At 52.2% G+C, this 18,932-nt stretch overlaps 1 protein-coding gene across 1 annotated transcript; it reads left to right on the top strand.

The window, feature by feature from the left end:
• The first annotated feature begins 10,434 nt into the window (after positions 1–10,434).
• Mnx1 (motor neuron and pancreas homeobox 1) lies at positions 10,435–17,854 on the top strand. Its single transcript, XM_050119926.1, has 3 exons — positions 10,435–12,438; positions 15,136–15,296; positions 15,867–17,854. The coding sequence occupies exons 1-3, from the start codon at positions 11,748–11,750 to the stop codon at positions 16,227–16,229; spliced, it is 1,215 nt and encodes a 404-aa protein (XP_049975883.1). The 5' UTR covers positions 10,435–11,747; the 3' UTR covers positions 16,230–17,854.
• Positions 17,855–18,932: the final 1,078 nt, after the last annotated feature.

Genomic DNA, 18,932 nt, shown 5'->3' with positions numbered 1-18,932 from the left:
GGAGGGAAATGGGAGGTGGTGGCAGGGAAGAGGCAGAAATCTTTAATAAATAAATAAATAAATAAATAAATAAATAAATAAATAATAATAATAAAAAAATGACTCCTAGCCAGTTTAAATCACCTCTTCTCCATGAGCTGCTTCCAGATTTAAAAAAAAAAAAACAAAAACAAAAACAAAAACAAAAAAAAACAAATGAAAGTGTTTCCCTTACAGTAGATTATTTTGTAGTGGTTGAAATGCCTCTGGAGATAGTAAAATAAAAATTTCATAATGATAAAATTGAAAGCCAAAGATATAAAGCCTGTGGCAAGTTAGGTAATGTGGCAAGCAAGGAGACACCCAAGAGTGGACTGGCAGAGCATAGCGGAAGATGGTCCAGGGCTGCCTTTGCATTCCGTGACACACCCAGCACAGAGAAACACCAGGCTTTGAGATGGACTCTCCCAAAAGCACTGCTTCCTTCCTCATGCTACCCCTGGTTCTGTCCCCTCATTTTAAAACAACCACATGCACACGCACACCTTCTCTCGCAATGGGCTTTCAATTCCACCAGCCCAGCAATGACATTTAAACTCCTGTCCTGTCTCTTAGAACCAAGCTGCTCACACAAAGGACCTTAAAAATTCTTTCTAACTTAGACCATGTCAAACAGTGTAGCTGTGGCCAAGAAAGCAGAAATCCTACTGCAAGGGTCGTTTGGAGCAAGGAGGGGCCAATGAGATGTTGGGATGAATAGCCAGAGGCAGGAAAATAGCTCTGCTCTACTTGGAAACTGAGCTATGGCAACCAACTCTGGCCTGTGTCAGGCAACTGCTCTAATCACGTTCAGCATCCAGTAGAGAAGCCGCTCCCTCTGCCTGGCCCAGCTCTAGTCCAGGGTGGAAGAGGAACTGCTGGGGGAGGCTGGGAGATGGATGGATGCGGGTGGTGGTCAGCTCCGGTGGCTGAACATACCATCCCCTTTAGGACAAACACAGAGAGTGCCTGAGAAGTGGAGCTAGGCAGAAGGGCCTTTCCCAGGGGATGGAGGGAGGATTAAGGAGATGTTCACAAGTCCTTTGGGAAAACTGCCCTCCCAGGGTCCAATTGGAGACACCTTAGAAGGATCTGCTCTCATTCAGTCAGCACTGAAGCAAGGAGCTCCCTCTCTGGGAGACCGGAGTCCACCTTCTCCTTAAAAATGTGGTTATAGAGAACACACACACACACACACACACACACACACACACACACACACACAGTTTGTGGAAGGAGCACCCAGATGCCTCAGGAAAGAGATCTAGGCCTGGAGGGAGGCCACATACCTTCTTTTATCTGGTTTGTCAAGAAGCTTGGAGCCTACAGATTTTGAATGGTAAATCCCCCTGCCAGTCCACTGGCCCTGTGGCCAGAGCCAGAACTAAGGACAGGAAGCCATCTGTCATGGCTGTTGCTGAGGGAGAGGTGACACCTTCCTGGATCCTCAGTGGGTCTGTAGACCACCCCACCCCACCCCACCCCCGCCCGGTTTTGGGAAATAGGCCTTAGAAGCGTGGCTTTTACAGAGTCAAATCCAGGTGACAGGCCATGCAGCTTAGACAATTCTTCCGACTCTAGTAAAAAAAGAAGCTGAGGGGATGTAAAAGGTGATTCCCAACCCAAAGTAGACATTTTTCTAACTTCATTCCCCTCCGGGTGTGGAGAAAAGAGGCTATGGTCTCTGGTTTGGCAGAGGCCACACCCCCTCCCCCCTCCCCCCACCTACCAAACAGGAAGATGAGCCCCATCTGCCCCCATCTCCCCATCTCCCCGCCACCTGACATACACAGGCCGGAGGGCCGCTGGGCTACCGGTTGCAGGGTAGGGGGTAGGCAGTCCGCAGAAGACCCGCATCCTAAATTACCGCGCTGCTGCCACGTGTGCGTGGTGTGTGGCGTGCTGAGGAAGCAGCGCCAGCTCAAAAGAAGTTGGAGGGGCCTGCGCGGTTGAACTAGGAGGAATCATTATCAGGGACAGCGGACTGCTGGTGGCTGGTGGTTGTGGGTCCCAGCGCTGTCGAGGGTCTTAAGTGTATGTATGCTCCACCACAGCAAACGTAAGGGGACAGAAAGAGAAAGAGAAAAAAGAGGAGGGTCCAACTCCGTAGCATACTTAAAAGTAGCTTTATGCGCGTGAAGCGGCGGCACATGCTTGTGCCATGTAACCCTAAAGTAGAGGCCGGGAGATGGGCACGTTTGAGGTGAGCTAGGGTTATGTAGGGGTTGCAGGCTCCCCAGATTTATAAAGTGTGACCCTATGTAAAGAAGGGGACGAAGACGACACGAGTGGACAAGGACCATTACTACCCAGAATCCTCATCTTTCCCCTCTTTAGGGGGAACACAACCCCTCAGATGTTGAACCTCCCCCTTGCTGATACCCTCTTCAGGTCCGGGACCCACTGAGCTGGACACGTTTAAAACAAAAACATCTCAAAGGAAGGCCCTGGCAACTGGTCTTTGGGACCAAACTGTGCATGCGTGAGCCGGAGAGCACCGAGGGGCCATGAGGGACCATCTACCCCAGGAAGGAGACCCAAGGCAGCCAGGTGTTTAAGACAGATGGGGACGAGTAGTTAAAACCCACATTATATAGTTCTGTCGAGTATAAAACTGAATGCGTTGACCCATATATTCTAACTGGAAACGGACTCCAGTCCCTTAAAATATTGCAACGTCGATAGGACTAATTAATTGGAAATAAGAAACGAAAGAATACAATTAAACGAGAAGAGAATCATTTTCTAATTTAATAGAGGGACATTTATAAAGATCACAAGCTAAAAGGCATCGAATGATTCTATCGACATTCTATTAAATCAGCCCCGCGACCTGTGGGGAGGAGGACCCCGCGAGGCGCGGCTCCGCTTCCCAGCCTGGGTCCGCTGTGCCCAAGACTTGCTTGCTGCACTGGGCGCCTGCCTGAGAGCCAACTCGCCCGCCACCCACTGCACGCCGCCGCTGGACCTGGCCTTCGCTCCCGCGGCTCCGACCCGCTGCTCTGACCGCCCCGGACCTGGGGGATCCTGTCTTCCTGCCCAGGAGTCCCGGGTTCGCAGATATATTACAACAAAATTACTAATTGGGAAATGAAATTGTCAATAAAGCACACCCCCACGCGTGTGCTATATCCTTAAATATTATGATGTTTTATTAGTCTCATTCCCTTACAATAATTTATTGCGATAAAACAGACACTGCAGGTCCCCTTAAATTGTCTTTTCATAATGAATAAATTTAAGCGGGCTAATTAATATATAAACTAGCCCAATTTGTCAAGTTGATTTGTATTTTAGTTAATTGTGAAAGTAATTACCACATGGTCAAATTAACAGCTTTCTGGAAATGACCAAGCCTGAGGTTTTATTTCCTTCCTGGGTGAAGAAAATTCATTTTTCCAAGCTCTTGATGTGATGAATAAAAGTCATAAATCTGGGTGATTGGTGCAGGCAGAGTCTAAATGGCTTCATATTTCATTTTAGGTTTAATAGAAATATTCATGCTCTGTTTTAATGAAATTAAATTGAAGGGGGATGGGGCCCTGGAGGCAGCCCTGGCTAGGGGCTTTAAAGGGACAGTGCACATTTTCCTCTCTTTTCCCAAGGGCCAGAGCTAGAGGTCACCTCCACCTCGCTGGACTTGGTCAAGTAGTAGAGAGAACTGAGGGAGACTGGGAGCCTTGCCCTCCCTGCCCAGCCCAGCAAACTTGCGGCTCGGGTTGAGGGTACAAGTCACACACTGGTCAGTTGTATTCTGCTAGCTGAGCTTCGCCTAGTCTAGCTCCTTCTCCCCGGAAAAAAAATCAGTGACAAGGATCCTCCTCCCTTGGAGCAGAAGTGGGGTGGTCAGCATGCTGCAGACAGAACTATCTTCCGCCTGCCTAAGAGGTCTGACTTCCTATATCCAGCCCTTCCCATTCTTCCTGGGGAGCATCCGGACAGTGGGCCCTTCCTCCGTTTCCCACGCATGCCCCCCCCCCCCACAAGTCTCTTCCCTACCAGAAGGTGGCCTGGTCCAACTTAAATCACAGAGTACCCTCTTTTCAGATCGGTTGAGACTTAGTGTCGTCCAGGGACAGTACACAGCAGTCAGAGAAAGGAAGGAAGCATTGTGCATTCCTACCATCTCATTTTAGGGTTCTCCAGCTCAAGGGAATGCTTCATGGACATTCCTCCCTAAGGCAGGTCCTGACAAGTCCGGTCCCTGAGCGGTGCTGATCTGTGACTTGTTGATTCCTTTGAACAAATATGGCTTTGATTCGGTTCCAGCCAGAGTGGTTAGCTGATGAATTGACAAAAACTAATCAGCTTTATTGGGAAACAGGTTAAGGGCACGGGCGTGTCAATAACGCTCAGCCTGACCCCCTGGTCCATTAGCCAGGCAGGCTGATTAGTGTAAGAAGACCCTCTCGCCGTTTGAACCGAAATTGCTTTCATAAACTCACATTATTAGCAGTCGATGTGAGCAGCTAATTTAGAGAAGACATCCAGGCCCGTCACATCGATCATCGGGTTTATGTATCATTATCTCATTTACAGAATGTCGCAGTGTAATACGTGTTTTTGGCAATAGGCTTGGCCTCTCGCCGGGGCCTTGGCGCTCCTTTAGCTACACTGCAGGGGACCTCTAGGCAGTCTCCGCGTGAACTCGAGAACAGAGAACCACTTTGCACACACATGCACATATGGGCCCAGGCTTTCTGTGCATGCTCACTCAGTGCACATGGACACATGCTTGCACATGCTACCTGAGCTGTCTTCAGTCTCCTGCTGGGATGATGCGGAAATGGGCGCCCTCTCCAGCGAGCCCCGGGTGTAAAGCTCGGTACAGGGATGCGCACCAGCCTTGAAGTGAGATGAGAGCACGTGGTTCGATTCTGGCACCAGCATACAGAGAGCGTGGGTGGCTGCACAAGCCGCCTCCCTCTCTCATGAGAAGGCCTTGGCCACCCAGTTGCCGGGTGTCCAGGGATCCACAGTCCTGCGAAGGCCCTTCTCCGCCCTCCCTGGCTCCCGCCTGACCTGCCCTCCCCTGGGAGGGTCGTTCTCTCCCCGGCAGTCTCAGTTCCAGGCCCAGACGCGTCTGGACACCGAGAGTGGGCCACCTGTTCCGTTGGGTAATTATTTTAATGTAAGGGGCCTAGAGTCACCACTTCGCGCCTCCTGCAGTGACAGACGGCAGCGGAACTGCAGAGCGCTCTCAGCCTTTCAGTGGAATTTCCCAGATGGGCCAAGGGGAGGCCAGGGCGGGTCACCAGGGGCCCTTTAACGAGTTCATTAGCCAAATTATCTTGCCCGCAGCACAGGGCCCCAGAGACTCTCGGGAGGGTCGGGGAGAGGGTGGGTCTTTCTACCTTCTTGCTGGCCTCTGCAAGAACAGTTGCGACCGGAGGAGAGAAAGGACACCCTCCCCAAAGGAGAAAAAGAACACCAAAGGCAATCTGGCCGCTCTGATATGGCTGTACTCCACAGGTACGAGCCAGATTAGCAGAGGCAGGGTGGTGGAGTGGTGGAGGAGGAATTATAATAATTAGGAAACCAGGAGATTCTAACAACCGAATGCACCGTGAACCAAACCTAATGCAGAACTCATCCAGAGCCGCTGGGACTTTATTCTGCCATTCTTAAGCAAAGAGCCTGGACTTTTGGGAGCCTTGGTTTATCCATCTACAGAATGGGGCAGAGGTGCATTTCTTCCACAGGTTTGTGAGACCACTGCCCCAAGTAAGGCAACACTTGGGAAGAGCTTCTGGGATAACCCAGCTGGGTCCTTCTGGCAAGAGAACTTTCCTGGGATCTCTATGTCTGGGAGGCATTGGCAGTGTTGAGGTGAACCTGATCCTGTGCTGGGAAACAACCCCCACTCCCACCTGTCCCTCCCCAGCTCTGAGGCACAGCACAGGAGCACAGGAGGGGGGCTCAGCATCCCTGCCCCCCCCCTTGTCCGCACTCTGCCTCCTGCAGCCTCAGTTTCTGCCTCCTCAGCAAGTAGTGAATAGACCAATTAGCCAGGACTTCCTGCCATTATCTGCTGTAGACTTGGGCATTAGTGCGCCCTGATTCACCGTAATTTCAAGTCAGAACACACTAAAAATTTCACTCACCGAGGCATTAAAATGTTCCCAGGCAACATCTGTGTTTGTGTATCTGGGTTCTTCTCTGGGTGTCTGATCCATGCCAGCATCACACAGGTCAGAGAGATAGTCCAGGTCAGGGAGACACTTTTTTTTTTTTTTTTTTGCTCCTGTGTTAGTTTTTATATTTTTAAAGCAAGCATTATATTGTTTGCCGATATTTGCAAACTTTGTTTCTGGGACCTCACTGTAGCTAATATCTAGCAGTGTAACTTTCTCCTTCTGCCTGACCAGGGGCAGACTGGTGGCTTAGAAAGGCTTGGGAGGGAGTGCTCGCAAGATCACAGAGAGGTTTTGTTTCCTAGACATGCTTCACACTGGAGATTAGAAGCTGGGTTATCATGAAGTGCATTGCTCTGCACTTCGAACCATGCAGAAGGCTCACCCCACTCTGCAGGTGGGTAGTAGTAGAGATGGGTCAGGGCTGCACAGCCCACTTGGAGCTTGCTCCTGCTCTTTGTCCTGACAAGGGTATGGAGTTCCCATATAATGAATCTGCACTAAAATGAAATGAGATCTTGGAGCAAAACCACAGGTTTCCTGGGAAGTATGTCATTTCTTCTAAGGGTGCTATTCCCGCCCCTGGCTGATTAAAAGAACTGAGGTAACCACTGTTAGCTTTGTTTCTCTTTATGACCCAGGCCCATGGTTTCTAGGATATGTAAGGGAAATTGAAAATGCTTTTGACTCCTTTTTTTTTTTTCAGTGAGGAACAGGCCAGTGAGAATGGTGGCCAGTGAGACTGAAAGGCCTAGTGGGCTCTGGTTCCAGCTGGTCCAGGCAGCTTCAGCTAGGGAAGGAGAGGGTGAAGGATGCTTCCAGAAAAGGGTGGCTGGAAATCCAGGTGTGCCCGGAGAGGCAGAGGAGGGGCTGGCATAAAAGGAACTGGCTAGAGTTCTTGGCAAGGGCAGTTCACCTCAGGGTAGTCCTCAGGGCAGTCTTCTAAGGCACTTTGGAAAACCACCCCTTTCAGAGCTGAACTGGGGATAGGGAGTGAGGAGAGGAGTCGGGAGAAGAGGTCCGCAGATCAAAGGGTGGTGATAAAAGAGTCCGTGCTAACTTTGGCCCTCGGGTTCTGCAAGGTCTGTGATGAGCCAGGAGAACTCACCAGCCTTCCCAATTCCTGATCTCACCTTCCAGTGACCCCAGGCTCTTCCCTGGAGTCTGTATGTTCCTAGGCTGGGGGGTATGACACTAGCGAAATTCTAAACATTGAAGTCAGCCAGGCCTGAAGGAGGATGGTCTGCATCCCTCCAGGTCCAGCACTCTCGGAACTTGCTCTGTGTCCTCCTGAGTTTAGACAGCCTGGGAAAACACACCACCACCACCACCACCACCACCACCACCACCACCACCACCACCACCACCACCACAAGCTTTAGTCCGGCTCTGGGTGAGCGCGCCACATCCTCCAGCCTCATTTTCCCCAAGGGAAGCCTTAAAATTTTGATCTGAGATTGTACCACACTAACTCCCATGAATGTTCCATAGGGCTGATATGTCAATCTTCTTGGGCCTTTCTCTATGAGGCTGAGGGTCGGGGAAGGGGGTTGATTGTTTCAGTTCTGGAAACAGTGGCAGGTGTGCGGAGGGAGGTACAGAGAAGGCTGGCTTCTATCCAGTCTCCCAGGCACGCCTCCACGCTCCTAGCTTTCTTGTTAATGGCTATTGTATATTGTACCTGCGGCATTCCACAGGAAGGGAAGCACATGAGTGAGTAAAAGAATCAGTGCTGGCCTGACCTGCGAACTTGGGCACATGTAGCTCTGTCCTGAGTTCTTGTATACGTCCAGGTGTAAAAGACAGATTGTACATATTTTTTCTTTAAAAATAGGTTCTGTTTTTATGTGTCAGTTATGTGTATGTTTGTGTCTGTTTGTGGGTACACAGGTGAGTGCAGGTAGGTACCCGAGGAAGCCATAAGAGGGAGTAGTTTCCTGGAGCTGGAGGTGGTGGTGAGTGTGGGGACCCAGCTTGAATCCTCTGCAAGAGCAACAGTAAGCTCTGAACCGCGGCCCCACCTGAACCATTGATCAACTCCCCCCAACATCTTATTCTTTTGTGGTTGTTTATATAAATCAACACTCTCCTTTTTCAGTAATGAGAAGAGGCTCAATTGCAGGCTATATTCAGTAACTTACTTTAATGCAAGACCCTAAAAAGACAACCTGACTGGGCATGGAGAGAAAATGACTAGGAGTCAACTGAAAAAGTTTACCGGCCTTTAATCCCAGCCTCCTTTGGGTAGGAGAGTTCTCCCTCACTGCTCCCCCAAAACCTCACTGGGTCCCTAAGGTTGATGGAGAAGGGAGCTACCTGGAGGTACAGGGCTGGGAACTCTGCTGGGACCAGACCTTTGATCTCTCCCTGAGCTTCTGGTAAGCCCCCATCTCAGTCTTAGGCTGCCCCAAAGCCAGCTGGGCTGGGTCAATAGACACTGGGAACAGGAAGAGACCCAGCATGCTCACTTCACACATTGTAAAATGCACAAAGATCCCAGTTCCAGATAACTCCCAGTATTCTCTTCACTCCTGCCTCTCAGCGAGCAATTCACCAGGCACCTCCAATGTGCATTAATTTATTCTCAAACAGAAACAGAATATATGATCATGTTCAAACCCTTTGACTTCAGAAGTGTCTGTTTGGCCCAACCCCCACTTTGCCAGACAAAGAAATAAATCCATTAAGTCTGGCACGCAAGTCTGGCATGCAAAGTTCCCACTTGGCCAAAGAGGCTCTTGATATTGTCTCACTCAGCCCACAGATGGTGGGGGACTGGTAGGGTTATGGCCTGGTGGGTTCTCAAACTCCAGACAGTGGAAAGGGATTTAGGGGCTTTGGGAGCATATCACCTACACAGCAAATGGACAACGAATTCCTCTATTCAGATGAATTTACTGAGAAACCTGTTCCTAAACTCAGTAGACCTAACACGACCTCATCAACAAAAATAACTCTGCTGTAGCAGGTCAGAGGGGATGCAGGTCCCCTGAGGTCTACCTCTGGAAAATCTCACCTCTTCCATCTTGAACAATTCCTTTTGGGATCAGTCAGCTAACTCTCATCTAGAAAAGGCTGGACCCTGGGGAAGGGGAGCAGCCCAGCACCCTTGCTTGCCTGAGTTGGAACTCCTTCATAGGAGAAGAGGCAGGGCATCTCAGTTCTCCTTTAATGCAGCTTCTCCACAGAGCCATGGGATGAAGAACCAGGACAAATACAGACGAGAAGCTTCATGGGCATCAGCTGTGGTCCCCCAAACCGGACCTGGTCTCGGTTTCTTTGAACCTGTGCTCTAGAAGACAAAGCTGATAAACCCTCTTTTTGCATCATAATGAAGATTAAAGGTGATAATTACAGAAAACACACAGAACACAGCAGGTATTCACAGAACAGAAGTGCTCCCACTTAGAGGCAGGGCTGCATTTTAATCACCCCAAACACAGCACCTAAAGACAGCAACTTTGTAGACATGGTGCGTGTGTGTGTGTGTGTGTGTGTGTGTGTGTGTGTGTGTGGCTAGCGGCTGGCCTTTGCAAAGCTGTGTAGCATTTACTCCAAGTGGCTCCTGCTCTGTTCCCGACTTTCCAGCCAGTACTGTGCACCTGGGAACCACCCTGTCATAATGGAAAAGGAATCCCACTCATCGGAACAGAATCACTGTGTTAGTTTCTCCAGAATAAAAAAAAAATCTCTTGAGGAGAAAAGTATAGTCTTTATATTTATCTTTCAAAATATCTTAAAACAGCCTTGCCTGATACTTTTTTTTGGCGGGAGTTGCTTTGTTTTGAAATAGGGTTTCTCTGTGTAACAGTCTTGGCTGTCCTGGAACTAACGCTTGTAGACCAGGATGGCCTCGAACTCAAGGAGATCCCCTTGCCTTTGCCTCCTGAGTCCTGGGATTAAAGGCATGCACCGCCATCACAGCCAGGCCCTTGTCTATTACTTTTAAGTTCATCCAGCACCGACTGTCTTGTCTTAGGGATTCCCTGCCCCTTCCTGACCCACTTCTGCCCCTTTATTAACCTCTCACCTGCTTGAGTAGCCAAGCTTCAGGAACCTGGAACTCCCTCCTACTTTTTCCTCCTATTTGGGGAAGATACTTGAGGGTGGAGCTAGCGACAAAACCCTGTTAGTGACCGATTGATCTCCCAATCTACTTACTGATTGGTTAAACTTAGAATAAAAATAAAAATTAAAAAACCTGGAAGGGAGCTCTTTTATTGTAAATATTTGATGTGTATGTAGGGTGAGGTCTGGAGGAGTCACACTCTGAATCTTGCGCAGTCGGAAGCCCTCTCCTGATTTTCCTGGACGCGGCCGGCAGGAGGAGGCGAGAGCCTGAATGTGGTTCCCAGAGCCTTGGGTAGGGCGCAGTCTGAGGGTGCAGCCCTAGGCAGACTCCCGCAAAGCCTTACCCCTGAACGCCCACGAGGCGAGGAGAAGCTCCGCCAAGAGAACTTTGTCACTTAGGTCCTGCTCACTGGCACCTGAACGAACGACTTCAAGCCAACGTGGGTCTCTCACTCGAAGAATTGAAAGACTGTTCTCTCCACCCTGACAGGGGTAGGTGGACCGGGGTGAGGGATTGGGGGGATTGGGAGGTGTAAGCTCTTGACAAAGATTTGTGGGCGTCAAACACCATATTTATACACACCGGAAACCCTGAAACAAACATCTGCAACGCAGGAGATTTTCCGGGGGTCGTGGGGGGGGTGCAGATTTGAAGGTTCTACCTACAAAGGTTTGGTGACTGGGACTCAAACCACCTTGAGGCGCCCAAGACTCAGGAACGGGGAGCGGGGAGATTCTGGTCTTCAGTGTGCCAAGCTCAAGTTCTCGGTTTGAACTCCCAGTGGGCACCAGGGGTAAGGAACCACCTAGTTCCCCAGTGTAGAACAGTCCACAACTCTGGCAAGGGCGCAAGAGTTACTGGAGGAAGATAAGATTTTGGCCTCTGGAGGAACAAGGTGCAGGGACTTTCACAGGGAACCGAGGTTACCAGCGCCCGCCACTCTCTCAGCTCCAACGAAGCAGCAAGCCTGCATTCAGCCTCCAAACTCCCACCCCATCTTTGGTTCCCCCACCACTGCTGCTCACCACCGGCTACTTAGGACCTGGGGGCGCAGGGGCGGGGCGGCAGGAGAACTGGACTGTGACAGGTGCGCCCCTCCGCCAATCGCCGGACGGACACCCCTCCCTGGGTCCCCGCTGCTCTCGCCAATCCCAGACCGCGCTGAGCTTCAAGTGTGCGGAGGGGCGCGGATCCCCACCAAGGCGCCAGCGGCCTCGGTGCTGTCGCTTGAGTGCTAGAGAGCATAGAACCGGCCTCCCCAACCTAAACTCGCAGAAGCGCTCGCGTGGGAGTTTGTGCTAGTGAGTGGAGCGCGGTCGCCGCAAGCGAGGACCGCAAGGAAGAGGCGTCTGGACCATGGTCGCTCTCGGCTGAGTTTCCGACTGCGACTTTGATTATTGGCAAATAATCGCAGTAAGAATACCGAGCCCCAGGGCTGGTCACCTTCACGCTCAGTCTCCGCAAGCCTGCACGCGACCACGTCGCCCACCCTTGGGCACTTATTCTCAGCTCCAAACGAGCCGATGGAAAAATCCAAAAATTTCCGCATCGACGCCCTGCTGGCGGTGGATACCCCGCGAGCCGCCTCCACTCAAAGCGCGCCGCTGGCCTTGGTCACTTCGCTCGCGGCCACATCATCTGGCCCCGGTCGAAGCGGCAGCGGTGGCGGGGGCACCAGTAGCGGAGCGAGTCGCAGCTGCAGCCCCGTGTCCTCGGAGGCCACCACAGCGCCCGGCGACCGGCTGCGGGCTGAGAGTCCGTCGCCCCCGCGCTTGCTGGCTGCGCACTGCGCTCTGCTGCCCAAGCCTGGATTCCTGGGCGCCGGAGGAGGCGGCGGCGCGGCGGGTGGGCCGGGCACTCCCCACCACCACGCGCACCCGGGTGCCGCCGCCGCCGCCGCCGCGGCTGCTGCTGCCGCCGCTGCAGGCAGCCTGGCACTGGGGCTGCACCCGGGGGGCGCGCAGGGCGGCGCAGGCCTTCCCGCACAGGCGGCTCTCTACGGTCACCCGGTCTACGGTTACTCGGCGGCAGCGGCAGCGGCTGCGCTGGCGGGCCAGCACCCTGCGCTTTCCTACTCCTACCCTCAGGTGCAAGGCGCGCACCCTGCGCACCCTGCCGACCCCATCAAGCTGGGTGCCGGCACCTTCCAGCTGGACCAGTGGCTGCGCGCGTCCACCGCGGGCATGATCCTGCCCAAGATGCCGGACTTCAGCTGTGAGTACCTGCGCAGCACCCGGGCAGTTCTCTCGCGCATCCTCCTTTCCCGCACCCCCTTCCCTTCGGCCTCGGCTCTCAGCAACCAGTGCAAGTGCAGCGAAGCCGCCACGGCTTATCCCTTGGCCTGTGAGGGCCTCGCGTGGGCCGCGTGGCGTGAGAGGAGCAGCGAATTATTAAGATGGCTACGCTCAGGCCTTGCTTTCTCTTTCTCTCTTAATGGGCAGGGGAGGTTAGAGATGTGAGACTGAAACCTAATGATTAACTTACAGGTTGGAGAAGGAAGTGCGCAGGAAGGTTAGCAAAAGAGGGCCTAGCCAAAGATGGGGCAGGTTTTAGGGTCATTGTAACTTGGTACTTATCACCGGGGAACATGAACTTGGTTAGGGGCTCCATAACTGGCTACGAAAAGACAAGACACATCACTGGATCCAGTAGCTAAGGAGAAAATGGACTCCTAGAGTCGCGGGGCTACAAGACCAGGGCCCAAGCTCTTCTCTGTTCCTTGTCAGGACTCTGCCTTACTCTGAAGGGCCAGGGTATGTGGTGTGTGTGTGTGTGTGTGTGTGTGTGTGTGTGTGTGTGTGTGTGGTGGGGTCCCTACATACAGTGTCCAAGACATCTGTTATGAACAGACTCAGGGACTCTAAATAGCAAGTCTCCTCCTAGGAATTCCAGGTGCCCAACACCCTTGGGAGCTCCTTCCAAGGTGGGAGCAAAGGTCCAGCCTGCTGCGAAATCTCTGCCACCCAAGAGGGGCAACCTTTTAGGGGCCACTCCAGACATCCCTGGCACACGCTGCAGCTGCATGTGTGTAGGGCACCCTGGCTCTGACTCTTGCCCTGTGCCCCACATGGGTAGGGCAAGCTGCCTTTCCATTCAGGCCAGAACAGAAGATGTATATGACTTTCCCCTGTCAGCCGCCCAACACCCAAACAAAGAGACCCCATTGTTTCCGTCTGAGTGGGTTTGTTTAGACTGGGGAGATGCAGGCACTGGAGGGAAAAAAGGCAAAAAAGAAAACAGAAATAAACACTTGCCAGAATTCCGATTCCTCTGCTAGAAGCAATGGTTGTGACTAAACAGAGAGTGAGGACCCCGGAGAAGTGCAGAAGTCGCAAGGTGGTGAGAGAATCCCCGCCAGCACACTTGTTTGCTCAGAGCCACCCGGGTTTTTCCCAGCCTGGCTCCAAGAAGGCCAGCCTTGTTGATCTCGGCAAAGAGGGAAGGCAAGGCTTCCATTAACCTCAGTTGGGGGCTGCAGCTCAGTTGTCTTGGAAATTGTTCCTATTCTGAAAGTCCTGGGCAGGATCTAAGCCCGGGAGGAGCATAGCCCGCAGCTTCAGATGGAAACCTACCCATAGGGGTCCGTAATGGCTGCACGTTCTAGGCGTGAGATGCATAGGTGCCCAGAGAGGAGCTGGTCACTGGTCACCAACAGACCTCTGTGTCTTTGGGTTTCCTGACCACTCCAGTGCTCTTCTGGGGGAAAAGGATGTTTTTCCGAGGAGCCCAGGTTCACTCAGAATTCCTGCAAGTTGGACCCCTTTGTCACCACACCCAGCCCATAGCATCTCATGGTCGCTACATTAAAAGTATGGTCAGTTCTACGTTAGGAAAAGAACCCAAACCCCAGACCGTGGACAGGCACTGAGGAATGCAGCAGAGGGTGGGTGGCTGAATGTGTTCTATTCCTGGACTTCCCTCTCACCTGGGAAAACAGGCTTGGTTTTCTTTAATTGGTTGTTTCTACCCACTAGATGGCATTTCCCAATGATCCCTTCCGAGGCAGTGTTTTAATTAGAGTTCTAATGTATTGTCAAGTTGGGAATTCGTAGCCTTGTTTAACTAAAGCAGGGGGCGTGGACCTTCCTATAAAGCAAATTGCCCATCCCAGGGGAGCCTGAGCTCATCCCAGCCAGGGGCTGGCCTCTTTCTTTCCTTTGCTTTCTTTCTTTTATTGTCTAACACTCTTTGGACTCCTGGGAAATCAAGGGAAGTCTCGTTTTGAGGTCATAAAATTCTCTGTGATGTAACCGTGCGAAATTATGTAAATAAAGCTGGACAGATCTCCTGGAACACACAGAAAGCCAGATCCACTCACAGCTCAGCCTTTAATTTGAGTAATGAGAATCGTCCGAACAGGCTTCCGTTCCCTTTGCCCTCTGCTCTGGGAGGAGGAGGGAGCTCGTCAAGACCAACGTGAAGACACCCTGATGAATATGCTTATTTAGGCTCCAGCTCTGGTCTTAGCCTTCTCTCTTCTCTTCTCTTCTCTTCTCTTCTCTTCTCTTCTCTTCTCTTCTCTTCTCTTCTCTTCTCTTCTCTTCTCTTCTCTTCTCTTCTCTTCTCTTCTCTTCTCTCTCTCTCTCTCTCTCTCTCTCTCTCTCTCTCTCTCTCTCTCTCATCTTAGTGTTCATACAGGCGGCCACTGCAAGCAATCAACAGGCCCTATTTATTTAATCAAGACCCTCAAATAATGAAAAGATTGTCTATTGAGACAAACCCTCCACTTCTGCTTTGGTGTCTGAGATGTGGCTCCTCTGGTTCGTGGGGAGGAGACACTGACGTTGAAAAAGAAGCCCATGTCCTGAGGGTGGGCGCTGGAGGCTGGGCCCTGGGAGGGACAAGGGCAGCAATGGCTGGAACCAGGATAGTGGAAAACCTACAGAGACCTCTCACCCTTTTGGTCCACAGCCCAGGCGCAGTCGAACCTCTTGGGGAAGTGCCGAAGGCCTCGCACTGCTTTCACCAGCCAGCAGCTGTTGGAACTGGAACACCAGTTCAAGCTCAACAAGTACCTGTCCAGACCCAAGCGTTTTGAGGTGGCCACCTCGCTCATGCTCACCGAGACCCAGGTGCGCACCTGATACCCCGTCCCCCTGAGCAGCCAGTCCCCACAAAACGCCCAGGCGGGTAGTAGTTTGGGGAACTGGGTCCCAGCTTCTTGACCTTCAGGTTGGGTATGAAGTCTCAGTGGGACGGGCTCTAGGTAGACCCAGGCGTTTTCCCACGCTGGAGGTTTGATTCAATAGGTTGGGGTAGAGGCTGAGGATCTGTATTTAACAGGTTATTCTGGGGAAGGTGACCCCCAGGCCACATTCTAGGTGATTCTTTTTCTAGAAAGGTGCGGACTTAGCATTTAGAGACCTGCCAGCTGCCCCGGTGTCTCGATAGACCAAGGGTATGGAGTGAAACACTCCCAGCTGTGAGTTTGGGGCACCACACCCAGCTATGGAGTTACTGAAGAATAGAGTGGATGTAGGGGCGAGGAAATCGAGAGGCCGCTACCCAGTCAGCTTCTTAGTCCTCTAGGTAGTCCCTTCTAGGGTGAGGGTGGGCCGAGGGGCAGAGGTCCCGGGTGCTCACACCCTCTGCATCCGTGATGATGCAGGTGTCGGGTTTCTCACGCCAACTTGTGCCTGCAGGTGAAGATTTGGTTCCAGAACCGCCGAATGAAATGGAAACGCAGCAAAAAAGCCAAAGAGCAGGCTGCGCAGGAGGCGGAGAAACAAAAGGGTGGCGGCGGGGGCACCGGCAAAGGCTGCGCTGAGGAGAAAGCCGAGGAAGAGCTGCTGGGGCCGCCGGTACCCGGGGACAAGGGCGGCAGCCGTCGCCTGCGGGACTTGCGAGACAGTGACCCAGATGAGGATGAGGATGATGAAGAAGACGACCACTTCCCCTACAGCAATGGCTCCGGTGCCCATGCCGCCTCGTCTGAGTGCTCATCCGAGGACGACTCTCCTCCACCAAGGCCCGGTGGGCCCGGGCACCATCCTCCGCCTCAGTAGTTGTCCTAAGCGCGGCAGCAGGGACGCGCTGGACGTTTCCAACCCCATCTGTGGCCTGCATCCATCTGACAGCCTGTCTCCGGATCGTGCATTCAGGTGCGGGCTCGGGTGGGCGATCCTATTTGGGCTCTTGAAGGTCAGCAAGAGAGAGAGAGGAGAGCTCCACTGTGAACTTTTCGTTCTTTTCAATTTAATTTCGGGTTGTGTTGGCCGGAGGTGCTTGTGAGACAAACCCATCCCTTGAGAAGTGGCTCCTGCCTGGCTCTTCCTTCATCGGAGAAGGGAAAACTTCAGTGTTAAGTGACCTAGAAACTTGAAACCTTTGGAGACACCATTCTGTTAAGAATTAAAAACAGAAAAAAAAAAGGTTTTATGCCTATGTATGGGGGATATTATGTCATAAGCATTCAGATTGCTGAAAAATCTCAGAATGGTAGTGTATTTTTGTATATTGTATTTATATATAAAGAAAGAAACGTCTACTTATGCATGCTAAATTATTATTTAGCTTCCCCATTCCCCAGGGTGGAGATGGAATGTAAAATAAATTGGTTTTGTACTGGATGAGAGTGGAAAAAAAACCCTTTAATTTTGGAAGGTGGAGGATTGACCCCAGGGCCATGGGCAAGCTAAGCAAGTGCTGTGCCACTGGTCCACACTGCCAACTCAGGAAGAGCAAACCTCGGGGGCCTGGCTGTTTTGGTTGTAGGGGTGGCGGACAGTGTCTACTTAGTGATTATCAGCAAAGGGTGAAAATCAGAACAGCAAATGGATGTCAGAATCACCTCCATGCCCGGGGGAGGGCCCCCAAGTCTGAACTTAATTCCAGAGGCTGAAGGTGCAGGAGGGGGTGGGGACCGCAGGTGTGAAGTGTGGCTAAAAATATCAGAGGCCAGGTGTCAGAGTGAGCCCAGTGTCTGGCTTAAACCCTGTGCTGTTCGTGACGGAGTGATTTTGAACACTGTGTTTATTTCCCATTTACTTGCTGGATCTTTTAGCTTTATTGGCATGGGAATATAGTATTTAAATATTTCGGAGAATAAGCTGCCAACAACTAGGTGTCAGTGGCATTTGGGGTCCCAGGGCTAAGCAAGCACATTTCCCGGAAAAGCACTTAATGGCGACTTGCAGCGTGTTCTCCTTTTGACTGGGGCCCCTCAGCCTGCACGACATCCCTTGAGCTAGCCTGGAACGATTTTGCTGGATCTGTACAAATGTCTTCTGAGAGGAAGCGGCAGGCGGCAAGAATGCATCCATGCCAGGGCCGCAATGGCTCTGGGTTAATAAACCTCTGCAGCGAACGCCATCAATCATCAGTCCCCGGACCATGTGCGGCACAGATGCCGGGCCCAGACCTAGGCGCATCGGTCCTCAGCATCTTGACTCTGGCCAGGGAACGCTGAGTCTTCCGGGTCTGGTTCAATCCCCCCACCCCCACCCGCCACCCCGCCGCCGTTCCCCATTCCTCCTTGGCTGTCTTGGTGGCCAGCTTTCGACTGAGACCTCTCTTGGGTCTTCCTCCGTTCCTTCACTTTCTCTGGGTGTGGGCGAGCAGCCTCCTCCCTCTTGCTTCTGCCCCCCCCCCTCCCCAGCTGCTGAGAGTTCAGAGGGGCCTGGAGTTTCATTTGGGTGATTACAGCGGGGCCAGCGGGGCACTCCTCCACCTCAGAGCCAAGCCAGATTAATATCCTCCTGGCAGCTCATTATCACCCTGGGCTCCTTCCGTAAAATTCAAGTCGGCTCAAGCCAGCGTGGGACTGGAAGCCAGGCAGGGCAGCTGCTGAGCGCCACGCGAGCGATGGACCGGAGTCCCTGCAGCCTTCCGATCCAAACGCTCTTTGGGGCGAATTCGGACTGAGTTTACAAATGGTAAAGGGCTGAAGGAAAGGAAATGGGAAAATCTGAAAGGAGTGGATGAAAGAAAGAAAAGTACATGCTTTTAAAAAAAAAAAAGACGTATGTATCTCTTTTTAATTTCTAACGCGTTGGCGAGGTTCAGCCCGAAACAATCTCTTCGCAGTCTGGCACCACCTCTGGGGGTTATTTCCCTCCGAGGATGGCCATCCCAGTCTCAGAGCCTCGAGCCCTAAACCCTGAGTAAACAAGAAAAGGTAGGCCTGGAACTGGGACGGAAGGGTAACAACTGACCTGGGAACTCAGGGTACCCCCCCCCCCCCACTTCAAGAAAGAGACACTGCCCGGGAACAAAGGCCAGCGGAACGCTGGGGGAAGAAACAACCACAAGAACAACCCATTCCATTTCTCCCCACTAGGGTACAGCAGGGCAGAGAGCCTCTAGTTTGGCGCGCAGATCCGCCGGCGGCCTCAGTGTCTCAAGCCAGCAGCTTAATCGCATCGGAATTTATCTCGCTAATAAATTTAATGATCAATTCGTTCTTGTCACTGTAGCTCTTCCCCAAATCAATTATAGCAAATTTAAATATAATCACTGCCTCATCCTAGCTTACTCCGGGCACGGTGCTCATTCATTCCGCCTAAGGAACTGCCTGGAGGCCTCCTGGCGCGCGTGGAGGGCTGCGCCCCCACTCAGGGTCACCGACTTGGCTGTGCCACCCACAAGGACCGCCCTAGGCCTCTCCTCCGTCCTCACTTGAGACTCTGTGGCCCTGGGCTAGGGTGGTGGGGCTAGAAAATGGCTTTGCAGTCTCAAGGATTGGGTTCCCAGAATCACAAGCCAGCTAG

This window comes from Alexandromys fortis, unplaced genomic scaffold, assembly GCF_014885135.2.
Source record: "Alexandromys fortis isolate MF-2015 unplaced genomic scaffold, M_Fortis_MF-2015_v1.1 scaffold_177, whole genome shotgun sequence".
NCBI classification, from domain to species: Eukaryota; Metazoa; Chordata; class Mammalia; order Rodentia; family Cricetidae; genus Alexandromys; species Alexandromys fortis.
This window is presented reverse-complemented; position numbering and strand designations above follow the sequence as displayed.

Bases quoted from the DNA above. Each gene is read 5' to 3' on its own strand.
- Mnx1 (XM_050119926.1), top strand. From the start codon at position 11,748: ATGGAAAAATCCAAAAATTTCCGCATCGACGCCCTGCTGGCGGTGGAT. The intron at 12,439-15,135 runs GTGAGTACCTGC...TTTGGTCCACAG, and splicing joins CAAGATGCCGGACTTCAGCT to CCCAGGCGCAGTCGAACCTC. The intron at 15,297-15,866 runs GTGCGCACCTGA...TTGTGCCTGCAG, and splicing joins TCATGCTCACCGAGACCCAG to GTGAAGATTTGGTTCCAGAA.